At 43.7% G+C, this 16,473-nt stretch overlaps 2 protein-coding genes across 4 annotated transcripts in view; one reads left to right on the forward strand and one right to left on the reverse strand.

The window, feature by feature from the left end:
- cfap70 (cilia and flagella associated protein 70) overlaps window positions 1–2,286 on the forward strand; it is a 90,771-nt gene extending 88,485 nt beyond the window's left edge. Inside the window, exons 26-27 of the mRNA XM_072464658.1 lie at window positions 2,029–2,076; window positions 2,185–2,286. Coding sequence (XP_072320759.1) covers window positions 2,029–2,076; window positions 2,185–2,286 — 150 coding nt within the window. The remainder of the gene's footprint in view (window positions 1–2,028; window positions 2,077–2,184) is intronic.
- A 401-nt stretch (window positions 2,287–2,687) lies between these two features.
- Window positions 2,688–10,695, reverse strand: LOC140381583 (transmembrane protein 138-like). 3 transcript variants are annotated; one of them, XM_072465648.1, is made up of 5 exons: window positions 10,580–10,695; window positions 10,367–10,480; window positions 5,146–5,317; window positions 4,994–5,069; window positions 2,688–2,804 (listed from the first exon to the last, which is right to left on the reverse strand). In XM_072465648.1, exons 2-5 carry the CDS (start codon window positions 10,450–10,452, stop codon window positions 2,689–2,691), a joined length of 450 nt encoding a protein of 149 aa, XP_072321749.1. In that variant the 5' UTR covers window positions 10,453–10,480; window positions 10,580–10,695; the 3' UTR covers window position 2,688. The 3 variants fall into 3 exon arrangements, with proteins under 3 accessions (XP_072321749.1, XP_072321747.1, XP_072321748.1); XM_072465646.1 differs by having other exon boundaries at window positions 2,688–2,810; XM_072465647.1 differs by having other exon boundaries at window positions 2,688–2,810; window positions 10,367–10,492; window positions 10,592–10,687.
- Between the last annotated feature and the right edge of the window lie 5,778 nt (window positions 10,696–16,473).

Genomic DNA, 16,473 nt, shown 5'->3' on the forward strand with positions numbered 1-16,473 from the left:
GGTGGTCCCAAGAGTCTCTAAAAGTACAGTAGGAGGTAGAGCCTTCTGGTGGTACCAAGAGTCTCTAAAAGCACAGTAGGAGGTAGAGCCTTCTGGTGGTCCCAAGAGTCTCTAAAAGTACAGTAGGAGGTAGAGCCTTCTGTCCATGTTAAAGAGGCGACAGTCTCTTCATTTAAGACCAGGCTTAAAACGTCCCTCTTTGAAATGGCTTATGGTCAGACCAGTTTAATATATATACGTGCTGACGTAGTGATGTGTTGACCTGTTGACTTGTTGACGTGTTGACGTGTTGACGTGTTGACGTGTTGACGTGTTGACTTGTTGACGTGTTGACGTGTTGACGTGTTGACGTGTTGACGTGTTGACGTGTTGACTTGTTGACGTGTTGACTTGTTGACTTGTTGACTTGTTGACGTGATGACGTGTTGACGTGTTGACGTGTTGACGTGTTGACTTGTTGATGTGATGACGTGTTGACGTGTTGAAGTGTCGTTACAACAGAAGTGTTATAGCAACAGAAGTGTTATAGCAACAGAAGTGTTATAGCAACAGAAGTGTTATAGCAACAGAAGTGTTATAGCAACAGAAGTGTTATAGCAACAGAAGTGTCGTTACAACAGAAGTGTTATAGCAACAGAAGTGTTATAGCAACAGAAGTGTTATAGCAACAGAAGTGTCGTTACAACAGAAGTGTCGTTACAACAGAAGTGTCGTTACAACAGAAGTGTTATAGCAACAGAAGTGTTATAGCAACAGAAGTGTTATAGCAACAGAAGTGTCGTTACAACAGAAGTGTTATAGCAACAGAAGTGTTATAGCAACAGAAGTGTCGTTACAACAGAAGTGTCGTTACAACAGAAGTGTCGTTACAACAGAAGTGTTATAGCAACAGAAGTGTTATAGCAACAGAAGTGTCGTTACAACAGAAGTGTTATAGCAACAGAAGTGTTATAGCAACAGAAGTGTTATAGCAACAGAAGTGTCGTTACAACAGAAGTGTTATAGCAACTGAAGTGTCGTTACAACAGAAGTGTTATAGCAACAGAAGTGTTATAGCAACAGAAGTGTCGTTACAACAGAAGTGTTATAGCAACAGAAGTGTTATAGCAACAGAAGTGTGTTATAGCAACAGAAGTGTTATAGCAACAGAAGTGTTACAGCAACAGAAGTGTTATAGCAACAGAAGTGTTATAGCAACAGAAGTGTCGTTACAACAGAAGTGTCGTTACAACAGAAGTGTTATAGCAACAGAAGTGTTATAGCAACAGAAGTGTTATAGCAACAGAAGTGTTATAGCAACAGAAGTGTCGTTACAACAGAAGTGTCGTTACAACAGAAGTGTTATAGCAACAGAAGTGTCGTTACAACAGAAATGTTATAGCAACAGAAGTGTTATAGCAACAGAAGTGTTATAGCAACAGAAGTGTCGTTACAACAGAAGTGTTATAGCAACAGAAGTGTTATAGCAACAGAAGTGTTATAGCAACAGAAGTGTCGTTACAACAGAAGTGTCGTTACAACAGAAGTGTTATAGCAACAGAAGTGTCGTTACAACAGAAATGTTATAGCAACAGAAGTGTTATAGCAACAGAAGTGTCGTTACAACAGAAGTGTTATAGCAACAGAAGTGTTATAGCAACAGAAGTGTGTTATAGCAACAGAAGTGTTATAGCAACAGAAGTGTCGTTACAACAGAAGTGTTATAGCAACAGAAGTGTCGTTACAACAGAAGTGTTATAGCAACAGAAGTGTTATAGCAACAGAAGTGTTATAGCAACAGAAGTGTCGTTACAACAGAAGTGTTATAGCAACTGAAGTGTCGTTACAACAGAAGTGTTATAGCAACAGAAGTGTCGTTACAACAGAAGTGTTATAGCAACAGAAGTGTTATAGCAACAGAAGTGTCGTTGCAACAGAAGTGTTATAGCAACAGAAGTGTCGTTACAACAGAAGTGTTGTTTATTGCCATTTGTCATTTTGCCATTTTAGCAGCCGGTGCTGCTCATACTTATCGTCTCTGTGTTTCAGTCCGACAGGATTAAAGAAGCAGAGCAGTTTTATGAATACGCACAGCGGGTGAGTTAAAAAAGTATGGGAAACAAAGTTAGTTCTAATTCGTCACATAATTATATATATATAATTATGTGACGAATTAGAACTAACTGTATTGCTGTTGTTTTGCAGTTCAAACTGCAGAATGCAGCGCTGCTCAGAGAGTACACCCACATGCAGGACCACGCCCGCTTCAGCTCCCTGGCCCGCTGCTTTGAAGGAGCTGCACCGTAAAAGTATGTGTGTTTTCAGATGAGGCTATTTCGTGTCAAATGAATTTACAGTTATAAAATGCATTTAATTCATTTTCATTAATTCATTCATTTCATTTAGAATTTGTTTATTAAGATGATTGTTGTTGATTGGGGACAGTGCAATTCATATACAACATGATTAGACAAGAATATAGAAAAGATGGTAAAGTGATCCGTCCATTATCACTATTAACACTGTTATTACGGGTTTATTACATACAGAAAAGTATTATAAAACTCTATGGCATTTAGTGACTTGAGTAATAAATAGAAATGCAGTTTACGTACAGTAATCTATGTTCAATGTTCTGTTTTAGTGCCATACACATTTGGCACAGCTGAATTCCTAAATACTGTAAACACAACATGGTCATTGTCTGTTTCAGTGCTGCTGGTGTCGGGTCCGAGAGAAGATGTCCTGGAGCCAGGGGGAGTCCTCGTAGAGCCGGGGGTCTCCCAGACACTCCGCTGTGCGCTTGTAGTAGTAATAGTACAGCACTGAAGCTGCGGACAGACACATGCACGCCAGCAATTATACAATTACAATGAAAAACTCATTAGCATTATTCAAATACCTGCTCCCACTTTGTGGGAGTGTGTTTTTGCAACTAAACTCATAATTGAATAGATGCAGGATAATGACGAGCAGGTGGCAGATCCTCCACCAGAAAAGTGACATAGTGCACCTTTAATACAACATAAGTATCATCATTTTCCTCCAAGACTTGATGCTAGAGTTTTGCAATGATTTTAGTCAAATGCTATGATCACAATAAAGACCATACATGAGAGATGATCTGCTGCCATCAAAACAAGACAATACATCTCATGTACTTATGAGGTCACGAGCTGAAGGAGTCACACCCTCTGAGATGAAGACTTTACGCTTCAGACCTGGTGCTGACCTGGTCACCTGCAGGTCACTTTCACTCATTTTAAATGAAGTCTTGATCGGCTGATTTTTGTTTGTCTGACTAAACTTGACTAATTAAAGAGTTTAAAGCTGAAAACAGTTGTTTTTCTTTTTTTTTATTTAAATGTTTTCATTTTTCAAAATAAGACAGAGGAAAAGATCAGGGCCAGTGAGAGGGGACACGAACCAAAGTAGAAAGACATGAATAACAGCCATAAATCATGACACACGGACCCCAAAGCAAACGTCCCATTTAGTCCACAGTCCATTTTCAAAATAAGTCCAAATGTAATATTTTCCATTTTATGAATGTCCCATATGTCAGTCCAGTCCTTGAGCACACATTTTGTGTCATCCATTTTTTTTGTAAGTGCCTTTTTCACTGCTGCAGGAGGAGTCCTGAGGCCCAGATACAGAGTCCTGAGGCCCAGATACAGAGTCCTGAGGCCCAGATACAGAGTCCTGAGGCCCAGATACAGAGTCCTGAGGCCCAAATACAGAGTCCTGAGGCCCAGATACAGAGTCCTGAGGCCCAGATACAGAGTCCTGAGGCCCAGATACAGAGTCCTGAGGCCCAAATACAGAGTCCTGAGGCCCAGATACAGAGTCCTGAGGCCCAGATACAGAGTCCTGAGGCCCAAATACAGAGTCCTGAGGCCCAGATACAGAGTCCTGAGGCCCAGATACAGAGTCCTGAGGCCCAGATACAGAGTCCTGAGGTCCAGTGGATGGTGATGTCATAAATTGTCTGTAAGACTTTGTTGATCTCAGTCTAAACCTGTGAAAACAGGACAATCCCAAAACACATGGTTTGTCTCCTGCTGCCACATCCTCTCCAACAGTCTGCCTCCTGCTGCCACATCCTCTCAAACAGTCGATGATGATCATCATTCTTTTTAATGTCTTTGTTATAATAACTCCTTATTTATAAAAACCTATAAAAGTCCTGTTTGTCTGAGTCAAATGATTCTTTCACCTCCTCAAATTTCGTCAGATGATTCTCCTTCACAATCTGGTCAAAGATCTTTAAACCTTTTGTTGTCCAGACTTTAAATCTTGAGTTTGTGCTGTGACATTTTGATCATAAACTTTACCAGTTTAAGATATTAACATCTGTGTTTAGTTTGTTCTGATCAGGTCCTTCCATGTTGTAAGAACAGATTTGACCCAGGGATTCTCCACTTCCTCCTCATGACTCAAGCGTCTGTCATCTGCAATAAGACCTGTACAGGAACCCCCGGCACCACATGACTCTCAGTATGTTTCATGAAATCAGTTGTTTAAATCACAGTCTGCACATTCCCTGAACTCTGGCCAAACAGAGCAGGCGATGCAGTGATGTCCTAAGGCGCAGCAGTGACACGTGCACAGTGAAAGTGCTGGTCTGGTTTGAAATGTAGTCAAAGAAATTGTGAATATTGTATCCTATTCCAAGACACAAAACTATCTGCAACATTTAAGAGTTGTCACCAGAAAAGACCATAAAAGTGCTGTGTCTACGTTCATATTCGGTCTTAACTCAATTTTGATCAAATATGCAGTTATTGTTTTCTTTCTTTTTTGGGGTTATAGTATCACTTGAAATATTATGTAAAAATTACTGTCTCGATATATTTGCGATAATTCCATAGCAATATCACTATGGTGGTAATCCATCTGAAAATTACTGAAATGTGACAAGATATATCATCTCAAAATGTGATAAAATATATCTCTAAAACACCTATTGTGATAATATATGAGTTATAAGTCCCCTGCATAAACTGCACATTACCTGTTCTGTGAAGCATGAACAGCACCTGCAGTCCATCCGTCCAAACATATCTGTCAGTGTTAAACCAGCGCAGATTCTAGACGAAGTTGAGACAGTTTAAACATTAATGCATTAGTGACAGTGTGATGAGTGACAGCGTGAGTCAGTCGCACCATGAGCCAGCAGTGCAGCGTCATACTGAAGGTAAGGTAGGCCACGCCCACCATGAGCAACACCCGGAAACGCTCCAGTAACACGGACACCAGCCCCACTTGGAAGACATAAGTGTTAAACAGCATCAGCAGAACGATGATGAGGTTCAGGAGGATGGAGATGTCCTGGACACTGTGGGCAAGAAGAGGGCAAGAAGAGAGCAAGAAGAGGGCAAGAAGAGGTCAAGAAGAGAGCAAGAAGAGGGCAAGAAGAGGTCAAGAAGAGAGCAACAAGAGGGTAAGAAGAGGGCAAGAAGAGGGCAACAAGAGGGCAAGAACAGGTCAAGAAGAGAGCAACAAGAGGGTAAGAAGAGGGGGCAAGAAGAGGGCAAAAAGAGGTAAATAAGAGGGCAACAAGAGGGCAAGAAGAGGTCAAGAAGAGAAAAACAAGAGGGTAAGAAGAGGGCAACAAGAGGGCAAGAAGAGGGCAACAAGAAGGCAAGAAGAGGGCAACAAGAGGGTAAGAAGAGGGCAAGAAGAGAGCAACAAGAGGGTAAGAAGAGGTCAAGGAGAGGACAAGAAGAGAGCAACAAGAGGGTAAGAAGAGGTCAAGAAGAGTGCAACAAGAGGGCAAGAAGAGGGCAAAAAGAGGGCAAGAAGAGGTCAAGAAGAGGGCAAGAAGAGGACAAGAAGAGAGTAACAAGAGGCCAAGAAGAGTAAAAGAAGAGGGCAAGAAGAAGGCAAGAAGAGTGCAACAAGAGGCCAAGAAGAGTGCAACAAGAGGGCAAGAAGAGTGCAACAAGAGGGCAAGAAGAGGACAAGAAGAGGGCAAGAAGAGGAAAGGAAGAGGACAAGAAGAGGGCAACAAGAGGACAAGAAGAGGGCAACAAGAGGGTAAGAAGAGAGCAACAAGAGGGCAAGAAGAGGACAAGAAGAGGACAAGAAGAGGGCAACAAGAGGGCAACAAGAGGGCAAGAAGAGAGCAACAAGAGGGCAACAAGAAGGCAAGAAGAGGATGAGAAGAGGGCAACAAGAAAGCAAGAAGAGGGCAACAAGAGGGCAAGAAGAGGACAAGAAGAGGACAAGAAGAGGGCAAGAAGAGGAAAAGAAGAGGGCAACAAGAGCGAAAGAAGAGAGCAACAAGAGAGCAACAAGAAGGCAAGAAGAGAACGAGAAGAGGGCAACAAGAAAGCAAGAAGAGGGCAAGAAGAGGGCAAGAAGAGGACAAGAAAAGGGCAAGAAGAGGGCAAGAAGAGGACAAGAAGAGGGCAAGAAGAGGGCAACAAGAGGGCAAGAAGAGGGCAACAAGAGGGCAACAAGAGGGCAAGAAGAGGTTAAGAAGAGGACAATAAGAGGGCAACAAGAAAGCAAGAAGAGGGCAACAAGAGGACAAGAATAGGACAAGAAGAGGACAAGAAGAGGACAAGAAGAGGGCAACAAGAGGGCAAGAAGAGGGCAACAAGAGGGCAACAAGAGGGCAAGAAGAGGGCAACAAGAAGGCAAGAAGAGGGCAAGAAGAGGGCAAGAAGAGGACAAGAAGACGGCAACAAGAGGACAAGAAGAGGGCAAGAAGAGAGCAAGAAGAGAGCAACAAGAGGGAAACAAGAGGGCAAGAAGACGGCAACAAGAGGGCAAGAAGAGAGCAACAAGAGAGCAAGAAGAGAGCAACAAGAGGGCAAGAAGAGGGCAACAAGAGGGCATGAAGAAGGCAAGAAGAGAGCAAAAAGAGGGCAAGAAGAGGGGAAGAAGAGAGCAACAAGAGGGCAAGAAGAGGGCAAGAAGATAGCAACAAGAGGGCAAGAAGAAGGCAAGAAGAGAGCAACAAGAGGGCAAGAAGAGGGCAAGAAGAGAGCAAGAAGAGAGCAACAAGAGGGCAACAAGAGAGCAACAAGAGGGCAAGAACAGTGCAAGAAGAGTCCAAGAAGAGGGTGACAAGAGAGCAACAAGAGGGCAAGAAGATGGCAAGAAGAGGACATAAAGAAGGCAAGAAGAGAGCAACAAGAGGGCAAGAAGAGGGCAAGAAGAGGGCAAGAAGATAGCAACAAGAGGGCAAGAAGAGAGCAACAAGAGGGCAAGAAGAGGGCAAGAAGAGAGCAAGAAGAGAGCAACAAGAGGGCAAGAAGAGAGCAACAAGAGGGCAACAAGAGGGCAAGAAGAAGGCAACAAGAGGGCAAGAAGAGAGCAAGAAGAGAGCAAGAAGAGGGCAAGAAGAGGGCAAGAAGAGAGCAAGAAGAGAGCAACAAGAAGGCAACAAGAGGGCAAGAAGAGAGCAAGAAGAGGGCAAGAAGAGGGCAAGAAGAGAGCAAGAAGAGAGCATAAAGAAGGCAAGAAGAGAGCAACAAGAGGGCAAGAAGAGGGCAAGAAGAGGGTAAGAAGAGAGCAACAAGAGGGCAAGAAGAGGGCAAGAAGAGAGCAAGAAGAGAGCAACAAGAGGGCAAGAAGAGAGCAAAAAGAGGGCAAGAAAAGGGCAAGAAGAGGGCATGAAGAAGGCAAGAAGAGAGCAAAAAGAGGGCAAGAAGAGAGCAACAAGAGGGCAAGAAGATAGCAACCAGAGGGCAAGAAGAAGGCAAGAAGAGAGTAAGAAGAGCGCAACAAGAGGGCAAGAAGAGGGCAAGTAGAGAGCAAGAAGAGAGCAACAAGAGGGCAAGAAGAGGGCAAGAAGAGAGCAAGAAGAGGGCAAGAAGAGGGCAAGAAGATAGCAACAAGAGGGCAACAAGAGAGCAACAAGAGGGCAAGAAGAGGGCAAGAAGAGGGCAAGAAGAGAGCAAGAAGAGGGCAAGAAGAGGGCAAGAAGATAGCAACAAGAGGGCAAGAAGAGAGCAACAAGAGGGCAAGAAGAGGGCAAGAAGAGAGCAAGAAGAGAGCAACAAGAGGGCAAGAAGAGAGCAACAAGAGGGCAAGAAGAGGGCAAGAACAGAGCAACAAGAGAGCAACAAGAGGGCAACAAGAGGGCAAGAAGACGGCAACAAGAGGGCAAGAAGAGAGCAACAAGAGAGCAAGAAGAGGGCAAGAAGAGGGCAAGAAGAGAGCAAGAAGAGAGCAACAAGAAGGCAACAAGAGGGCAAGAAGAGAGCAACAAGAGGGCAACAAGAGGACAAGAAGAGATAAAGAAGAGGGCAACAAGAGGGCAAGAAGAGAGCAACAAGAGGGCAAGAAGAGAGCAAGAAGAGGGCAAGAAGAGGGCAAGAAGAGAGCAAGAAGAGAGCAACAAAAAGGCAACAAGAGGGCAAGAAGAGAGCAACAAGAGGGAAACAAGAGGACAAGAAGAGATAAAGAAGAGGGCAAGAAGAGGGCAAGAAGAGAGCAACAAGAGGGCAAGAAGAGAGCAAGAAGAGGGCAACAAGAGAGCAACAAGAGGGCAAGAAGAGAGCAAGAAGAGGGCAAGAAGAGGGTAAGAAGAGAGCAACAAGAGGGCAAGAAGAGGGCAAGAAGAGAGCAAGAAGAGAGCAACAAGAGGGCAAGAAGAGAGCAAAAAGAGGGCAAGAAAAGGGCAAGAAGAGGGCATGAAGAAGGCAAGAAGAGAGCAAAAAGAGGGCAAGAAGAGAGCAACAAGAGGGCAAGAAGATAGCAACCAGAGGGCAAGAAGAAGGCAAGAAGAGAGTAAGAAGAGCGCAACAAGAGGGCAAGAAGAGGGCAAGTAGAGAGCAAGAAGAGAGCAACAAGAGGGCAAGAAGAGGGCAAGAAGAGAGCAAGAAGAGGGCAAGAAGAGGGCAAGAAGATAGCAACAAGAGGGCAACAAGAGAGCAACAAGAGGGCAAGAAGAGGGCAAGAAGAGGGCAAGAAGAGAGCAAGAAGAGGGCAAGAAGAGGGCAAGAAGATAGCAACAAGAGGGCAAGAAGAGAGCAACAAGAGGGCAAGAAGAGGGCGAGAAGAGAGCAAGAAGAGAGCAACAAGAGGGCAAGAAGAGAGCAACAAGAGGGCAAGAAGAGGGCAAGAAGAGAGCAACAAGAGAGCAACAAGAGGGCAACAAGAGGGCAAGAAGACGGCAACAAGAGGGCAAGAAGAGAGCAACAAGAGAGCAAGAAGAGGGCAAGAAGAGGGCAAGAAGAGAGCAAGAAGAGAGCAACAAGAAGGCAACAAGAGGGCAAGAAGAGAGCAACAAGAGGGCAACAAGAGGACAAGAAGAGATAAAGAAGAGGGCAACAAGAGGGCAAGAAGAGAGCAACAAGAGGGCAAGAAGAGAGCAAGAAGAGGGCAAGAAGAGGGCAAGAAGAGAGCAAGAAGAGAGCAACAAAAAGGCAACAAGAGGGCAAGAAGAGAGCAACAAGAGGGAAACAAGAGGACAAGAAGAGATAAAGAAGAGGGCAAGAAGAGGGCAAGAAGAGAGCAACAAGAGGGCAAGAAGAGAGCAAGAAGAGGGCAACAAGAGAGCAACAAGAGGGCAAGAAGAGAGCAAGAAGAGGGCAAGAAGAGGGTAAGAAGAGAGCAACAAGAGGGCAAGAAGAGGGCAAGAAGAGAGCAAGAAGAGAGCAACAAGAGGGCAAGAAGAGAGCAAAAAGAGGGCAAGAAGAGAGCAAGAAGAGAGCAATAAGAGGGCAAGAAGAGGACAGTGTGTTTAGAGAGTCCATGTCACTTAAAGTGGATCTATTTCTAAAGATCCACTTTAAGGAGCTTTTATAGTTGCTGTACCGGATTTTTACTGTCATGAAAACTAATTCATGTTGTGCTGCCCGGTGGTGGAGTGGTTAAGGCATCGCACGTATGCCAGGCTCCAAGTGCAGCGTCGTGAGGTTGAATCCCAACAATGTACTGCATGTCCCCCCCCTCTCGCTCATCCCCGTTTCACACTCATCTGTCCTGTCTAATAAAGGACAAAGCATTCTTAAAAAGAAAGTGTATTCCTCACGTTCTCATCATGATTCACTCCCATGAAGTGCTTTTCACAACTTTCAGGAGCCAGGTGAGTTTTGGCGTCATGGTAACACAGCTGCTTTTACAAAATATCTGTGCTAGGGTGAAACTAATGTTGCTCACAGGTGTATGTGGATTGACTTACGCAGTAAAACTGTGTTTTCACCAACCCCCTTTCTCCACCCACTGTTCTGTAGCACATCATTTCATATTTTTGACATTTTAAATTGCAATATTGATGTAAGACGACTTAATAAAAGACGCTGACTTGTGCCTTTTTACTTTACGTAAATGTCATCACAATACAATATACTTTTAGAAATACAGCGAGATAAGATGTAAGAGTTTGCTAAAATGAAATTAGAATAAGAGTGCTGTGAGTGGTGGTTACATGAAGAGCATGAGCTGGTTGGCCGGCTCGTCCCGGGTCACTTCACTGCAGGAGTTCACCAACAGGTCAAGGCAGAGCAGGCCCATCTGGACGCTCAGCACCACCACGTAGTTACTGGTCTGGAGCCTCCCGGGGCCATAGCCTGTCGGGGTCTGGAACCTCTCGGGGCCATAGCCTGTCGGGGTCTGGAACCTCTCGGGGCCATAGCCTGACGGGGTCTGGAGCCTCTCGGGGCCATAGCCTGACGGGAGCCCGGGTAGGTGCTGGGCCCACTGTGAATCCACTGCTGCACTGCTCCCTCACAAACGACACACACACACACACACACAACACAACAAAGATATGAGATAAACATGGCAGATTTGTACTGGTCAAAGGAACTATTAATGGAAGTGTGTTGACCTTGTATATACTTCACCAGGAGGCGACCTCACTGACCCTAACACTGAAGTTGTGCATCTGATTGCAAACCACTCTGAGGGAACCCTTGTCTGTGGTGGAGACCGGAACTTACATGTTCAGCCCACATTGGATGTCTCAAACTCAAAAAATACTAGTGAATCTATAAATAATACATTTAGTAAATTAATACATAATGTTGGGTTGATCAATATCTGGAGAGAAATTAATCCTATGTTCGCCCACATAAGATCTATACTAGAATGAAGTACTTTGTATATTGAACAAAGACAGGTCCAAACTTACAGAGGCAGACACAGGTACAACAGATCTAAGTGATCATGCTGCTGTTCATCACTGTAGATCTGGAACACACTTTGGACATTTAATGCTCGTCGACTCAATGACCCACAATTTGTACAAATGATGACAAATGACATTGAGACGTTTGTAAAGGAAAACGACAATGTGATGTTTCTCCACCAGGGACGCAGCTATGGCAGTTATGAGGGGCAGAGTTATTGCTGTTGCCTCAGCCAAAAAGAAACAAAGGCAAAACATTTTTTACAATTCAGTCAAAACAAACTAAAAGCTTTTAGAAGCTAAATGTGACAAAAACAAGGATCCTCAAATGCTACAGGAAATTAAATAAACAAGGGGTTAGCTTAATAGATGAATCACTTGGCCTCACAGGAAATAATTTAAAAAAGGCAGTGGCTGCAGAGCCACGGCGCGGTCAAATGGCCCCGCAGTTTCAGGAGCCGCGGCACAAAATAACATGCGAGTTTCGGCTCTGTAGACACTCCCTTAAATAAATGCTCCTCACCAAATAAAGATATTATGAAAGTGGTTCAGAATTCTGAAAATTATTAGCTTGGAAGTGTAATGTATTGCGCAACCGCGTAATATGTCCCTACTGCAATCCGTACCGGTACTTCCGGAGTTCCCGCACATGTTCAATAAACAAGTCTGAAGACACTCTTGCTTCGTATCTGGCTCAGGTAAAACTTAAACATACAATACAAGTATATTACATGGTGTCAGAAAACTGTCAAGTACAGAAAGTACCTGCGTAGCCATGATGATGCAGTTTGACCATCCGAAAATTTACTGGAACGCAGCGGATTTATATCAAGAGTTCCAGAGGTTTCGGAGCCACGTTAGCTTCGTGTTCGACGGTCCTCTGTCTGCGCTGGAAGCCAAGCAGAAGGCTGAGCAGAAGGCTGAGCAGAAGGCAGGCTGGATCGGTACGTGGATTGGCGAACAAGGGAGAGAAGTCTACAAAACGCTCGAGTGGGCTGACGGCGAAAAAGATGACTCCGTCAAAGTCCTCGACAAGTTTTCCGGATATATCAGACCTCGAAAAAACAAGCGGATCGCCAGGCATCGTTTCAAACAGAGGAAACAAGGTGCAACTGAAACATTTTACCATTTTGTGAAGGATTTAAGACTGTTATTATTGGACTGTGAATATGCTGACTCAGACGGCATGTTAATTGACGCTATTATCGCTGGCGTGAAAGAAAAACGTGTCCAGAGCGGCTGCTTGACAAAGGTGAGGAGCTGACACTTGCTAAAGCCATAGAAATCCCCCAACAGTTCGAAATGTCACAAACGCAAATGAGAATTGTGAGAGAGGAGGAAACACACGTCTCTGCAGTGTCAAGCAAACCGAAGTTTAATGCACAGAACAGAAAAGCATATAGTCACGTTCAGAAAAAACACACGCAACCAAGATGTGCAAAGCAAAACAAAGAATTGTCCGAAATGTGGAAAAGATCCTACACACAAATGGAACCAAGGTAAATGCCCAGCAAAAGGCTCCACGTGCTCATGCTGTCACAAACTAAACCACTGGGCATCAGTCTGTCGCAGTCGCTCAGTGAGTGCAGTAAATGTTGAGTCAACAAATGACATGTATGAAGAAGAAATACTGGATATTAATTTAATTGAACAGATTTAGTTCCAGTAGCAACATTGGCAAATGACAAGTGGTTGGTGAGCATTGACATTTTGGCTCAGGAAGTGCAGTTTAGAATAGACACAGGTGAAAAATGTAACACGCTGACTCTGAACTGTTACCAATTCCTGGAGCACAAAGGTGAGCTGAAACCTTCCAAAAGAGTGTCCAGAACGTACTCAAACCACAAAATAAAGCCTGTTGCAGCAGTGGACCTCCCATTAAAATACAAAGACCGCAAGACAAAAGCAGAGATTGAAATAGTGGACATTGCACAAGAGAATATGTTAAGTGGCACAACAGGCTGAGGCACTAGACCTTATTTTGAGAATTGACTCTCTACAAGACAGTAGTGTGGTGAACGAAGTGGACTCAGTTAATAACACTGTCTCAACTTCAAGCACACCTGCTGGTCTGGAGAACTTTCCAGAGCTGACGCGCACTACAGGAACACTTCCAGGTAAATACACAATCAAAATTGACCCAGATGCAAAACTGTGATAAAATGTAAATATATGATTATATTTCTGTGATGTATTTTGTCTGCATAATAGTGATATATTATCTGCATCATTAGTCTAAGAGAAAAACGGCATGTGTGACGAACTGCATTTGTTTGTGAAGGTGTCGTAAAGATAGAGCAAAGGATGTTTACCCTAGGGGGGTAACACCCCAGGGGAGGGTGGGTAAAACATTCACCAGGCTTTATCTCCAAGGAAAATACCAACTGTCGTAAAAGACAAGTGCCTTGATGTGAAGCTGACCAATGAGAAATGTGACCCGCCTATTCCATAATATCTAATAAAACCAACCTGCATGAGAAAAAACGGTGTGAGATGCAGGAGGGTCACCAGGCTGCTTACAACAGCCTGGTGACTCGTCCCGGTGTTTTCTCCATGCATGCCATACAAACGTCTGATATTTCTGTGTCGTTTCATATTCTAAGTTGAATTGTGTTCTCTGTGTGTTAAGGAATAGCATTGGTGTATGTCTCATTCCATGACATTTTCTGGTCCTTCGAGCCGGATGACAAGCAGCCCCTTTGCGGAGATTGAGCGGTGAATCGGTGAAAGTCTGTGTGCACAGCAGAAGGAAGTCCACTTTTCCCGTGGCCGCCCATTGTACCTCATTCTCCGCGAGGAGAGCGCGTTGTTTCGAGGAAGCAGGAGAACACAGGCGACAAAGAAGGTCAGACAAAACTTTGTGTGTGAAAGAGAGTTAGCAATAAAACGTTTTATGCATTAGTTTAATATTTACTGAAAAAATATTGTAGGCTTTTAAAGCCCAGTTTAATATTACTGAGGAAATATTGTAGGCTTTTATGCCCAGTTTGATATTACTGAGGAAATATTGTAGGCTTTTTTGCGCAGTTTGATATTACTGAGGAAATATTGTAGGCTCTTATGCCCAGTTTGATATTACTGAGGAAATATTGCAGGCTTATGGATGAGATAAGTTTCTCACATAAGCAGGGAGTTTGATATTGCTGGAAAAATATTGGTTGGCTTTGTGTAGATAAGTTTCTCACATAAAGGAGTTAAATTGCTCACCACGAGTTAAGTTTCTCACCGAAAGAAAGTCATGAAACCTTATGTACGAGTTGTTACTGACATAAAGATGAGTGAATGTAAGCGCTGTGCACGAGCGAAGTAAGAGAGAAGTGTGAATGTGTGAATGAGGATTAATAAATGATTAACTCACAAGTGTGAATCACAATTAATCATACAAGGGTCACAAGGCGTTATTCTGAGAGATCTAAAATCTGCAGACGAGGGTGTATGTGTCTGTAAAGCAAGTAGCATTTCTCTCAGACGACCGAGACCACATAATGCCAAAATTATCACCCCAAACTGTAAAAGGAAAAGTCATAGAGGATTTTAGAGAGAGACTTGTCCAGCGTGCTCAGATGACGTGGTAGAGAGGGGGAGATAAGGGGGGTCATGAACACAGGAGAAGGGAGAAGAAAGCAGTTCAGAGCACGCTCTGAATGAATGAATTAGGAACTAAACCCAGCTGGTTTAAATTTTAGTATTTGAACAAATTTTAAGGGTTTTGTTTTGATTGACAACAATCAATTATAAAGATTTTATTAAACTTGCTAAGAGATGAAGATGAATTCAGATTTTCATAGATGGCCAATATTTTGGGGAATGTGATCACATGACAGGACACTTCCTGTCCCCGACATAGAATACAAAAGTTGTGTTTTTACGGTATCGTGTGTTTTTTGTGTGCACCAAACAAAGCTACGTTTTGTTTTGTTTTATTTTTTGGACTTGACAAAATCATCTTTTTGGACTTATTATGTATGAAAGTACAGGACGAAAAGACAGAAGTGTTTTTAAATTTAGGATCAAATGCAGGCACGGGCCTGAAGTGATAATATGGGTAAATGAGTGACTACTGATGTTTTTGGACATAGGAGTAGTAAGTAAAGTGATAGTAAAAGTTATATCAGTAACTTATTTATTTGTATTATCATGAGGAAACCTCGTATTGCGATGTAGACGTAAGTGAGGGGATAAGTTAAATAGTGACGTGCCCTCCCAGTAAAGACATGAATGTGTCATTAACTAAAGGCAAACGACACCAAGTGGGTTGACATGGGAGGATATGGGTCATAAAAGATAGTCAGAGATAACAAATGGGCCTGTTGACTGGGAAAACATAGGTGAAGAACAGAATTTGGGGAGAGGCCAGGATGGAGCAGATGTCGTTATCTTTACGTATCACAGTGACACCAACAAGAGTACACCTCAGGGGGGGTTGACGTGATGAGTAATAAAATAATTTGACATTCTAAAGGAAATACCACAGGTTCTGATGCAGTATATCTTCATTAGATATAGTTAAAGGGAAGGTAGGACCCGTTCAGGGGCAAGAGATGGTTAGACTACAGGAAGGTAAGAGTAGTAATACGTCAAAAGGCGCTGGTACAGCTAGCAGCCCGGTGTAAACGCTCTCTCTTTTTTCTCACACTTATTGTGCTTTATCTGCTATATTTTGTAAATATAGTTGTTTTTGACTTTTTTCAGCTGGATTTGAGCGTTTTTCTTCGTGTTGTTGTGATGTGAGCTAGCTCCGAGCTAGCCCACCAGCCCCCCCGCGCCCTCCGGCCGCCGCTAACGTACGGCGTGTCGTTGGTACACGTTTATATACACGTTTATATAAAAGAGGAACTTCACGAACGATCGGGACACGCACTGGAATCGCTTTAAATTAACTTGCCGTGCCGCATTTACACAAAGGAGGAACTAATGAAACTGCGGAGAACAGTCGTCTTACCCGGAGATTGTCACGTTATCCCGGCGGACATCCTAAGGAAAACGCAACGAAGCAGACGGGCTGGACGTAAACTCCGAGAGAAGAGAGGGACAAAACGGAAGTCGGTTCCCGCCGTAGTCATGGGTAACGTGAGGTCCCTTCAAAATAAAATGACGGAAATAGCGAGCCTCATGCGGTCCCAGAGGATTTATAGGGACAGCAGCGTCTTGATTTTCACAGAGACCTGGTTAACAGCAGAAATGCCAGACTCTATTGTAGGTTTGGACAATTTTCATCTGCTGCGGGCGGACAGAACGAAAGAATGCGGGAAGAAAAGCGGTGGAGGTCTGGCTGTGTATGTGAACACGAGCTGATCCAAACCCGAACACTGCACAGTGAAGGAGCAGCTATGTAGCGGGGATATTGAACTATTGGGTATTGGCATGAGGCCATATTATCTGCCCCGGGAGTTCTCACATGTGAT

This window comes from Eucyclogobius newberryi, unplaced genomic scaffold, assembly GCF_026437365.1.
Source record: "Eucyclogobius newberryi isolate DKJ021-1_F unplaced genomic scaffold, fEucNew1.0.hap1 SCAF_5, whole genome shotgun sequence".
NCBI classification, from domain to species: Eukaryota; Metazoa; Chordata; class Actinopteri; order Gobiiformes; family Gobiidae; genus Eucyclogobius; species Eucyclogobius newberryi.

Excerpts from the sequence above, each read along its gene's own strand:
- LOC140381583 (XM_072465646.1), bottom strand. The coding sequence starts at position 10,452 with ATGGGCCTGCTCTGCCTTGACCTGTTGGTGAACTCCTGCAGTGAAGTG. Across the intron at positions 5,318-10,366 it reads AACCAGCTCATGCTCTTCAT|TGTCCAGGACATCTCCATCC; the intron begins GTAACCACCACT and ends TCTTGCCCACAG. Across the intron at positions 5,070-5,145 it reads CGCTGCACTGCTGGCTCATG|AATCTGCGCTGGTTTAACAC; the intron begins GTGCGACTGACT and ends AACTTCGTCTAG.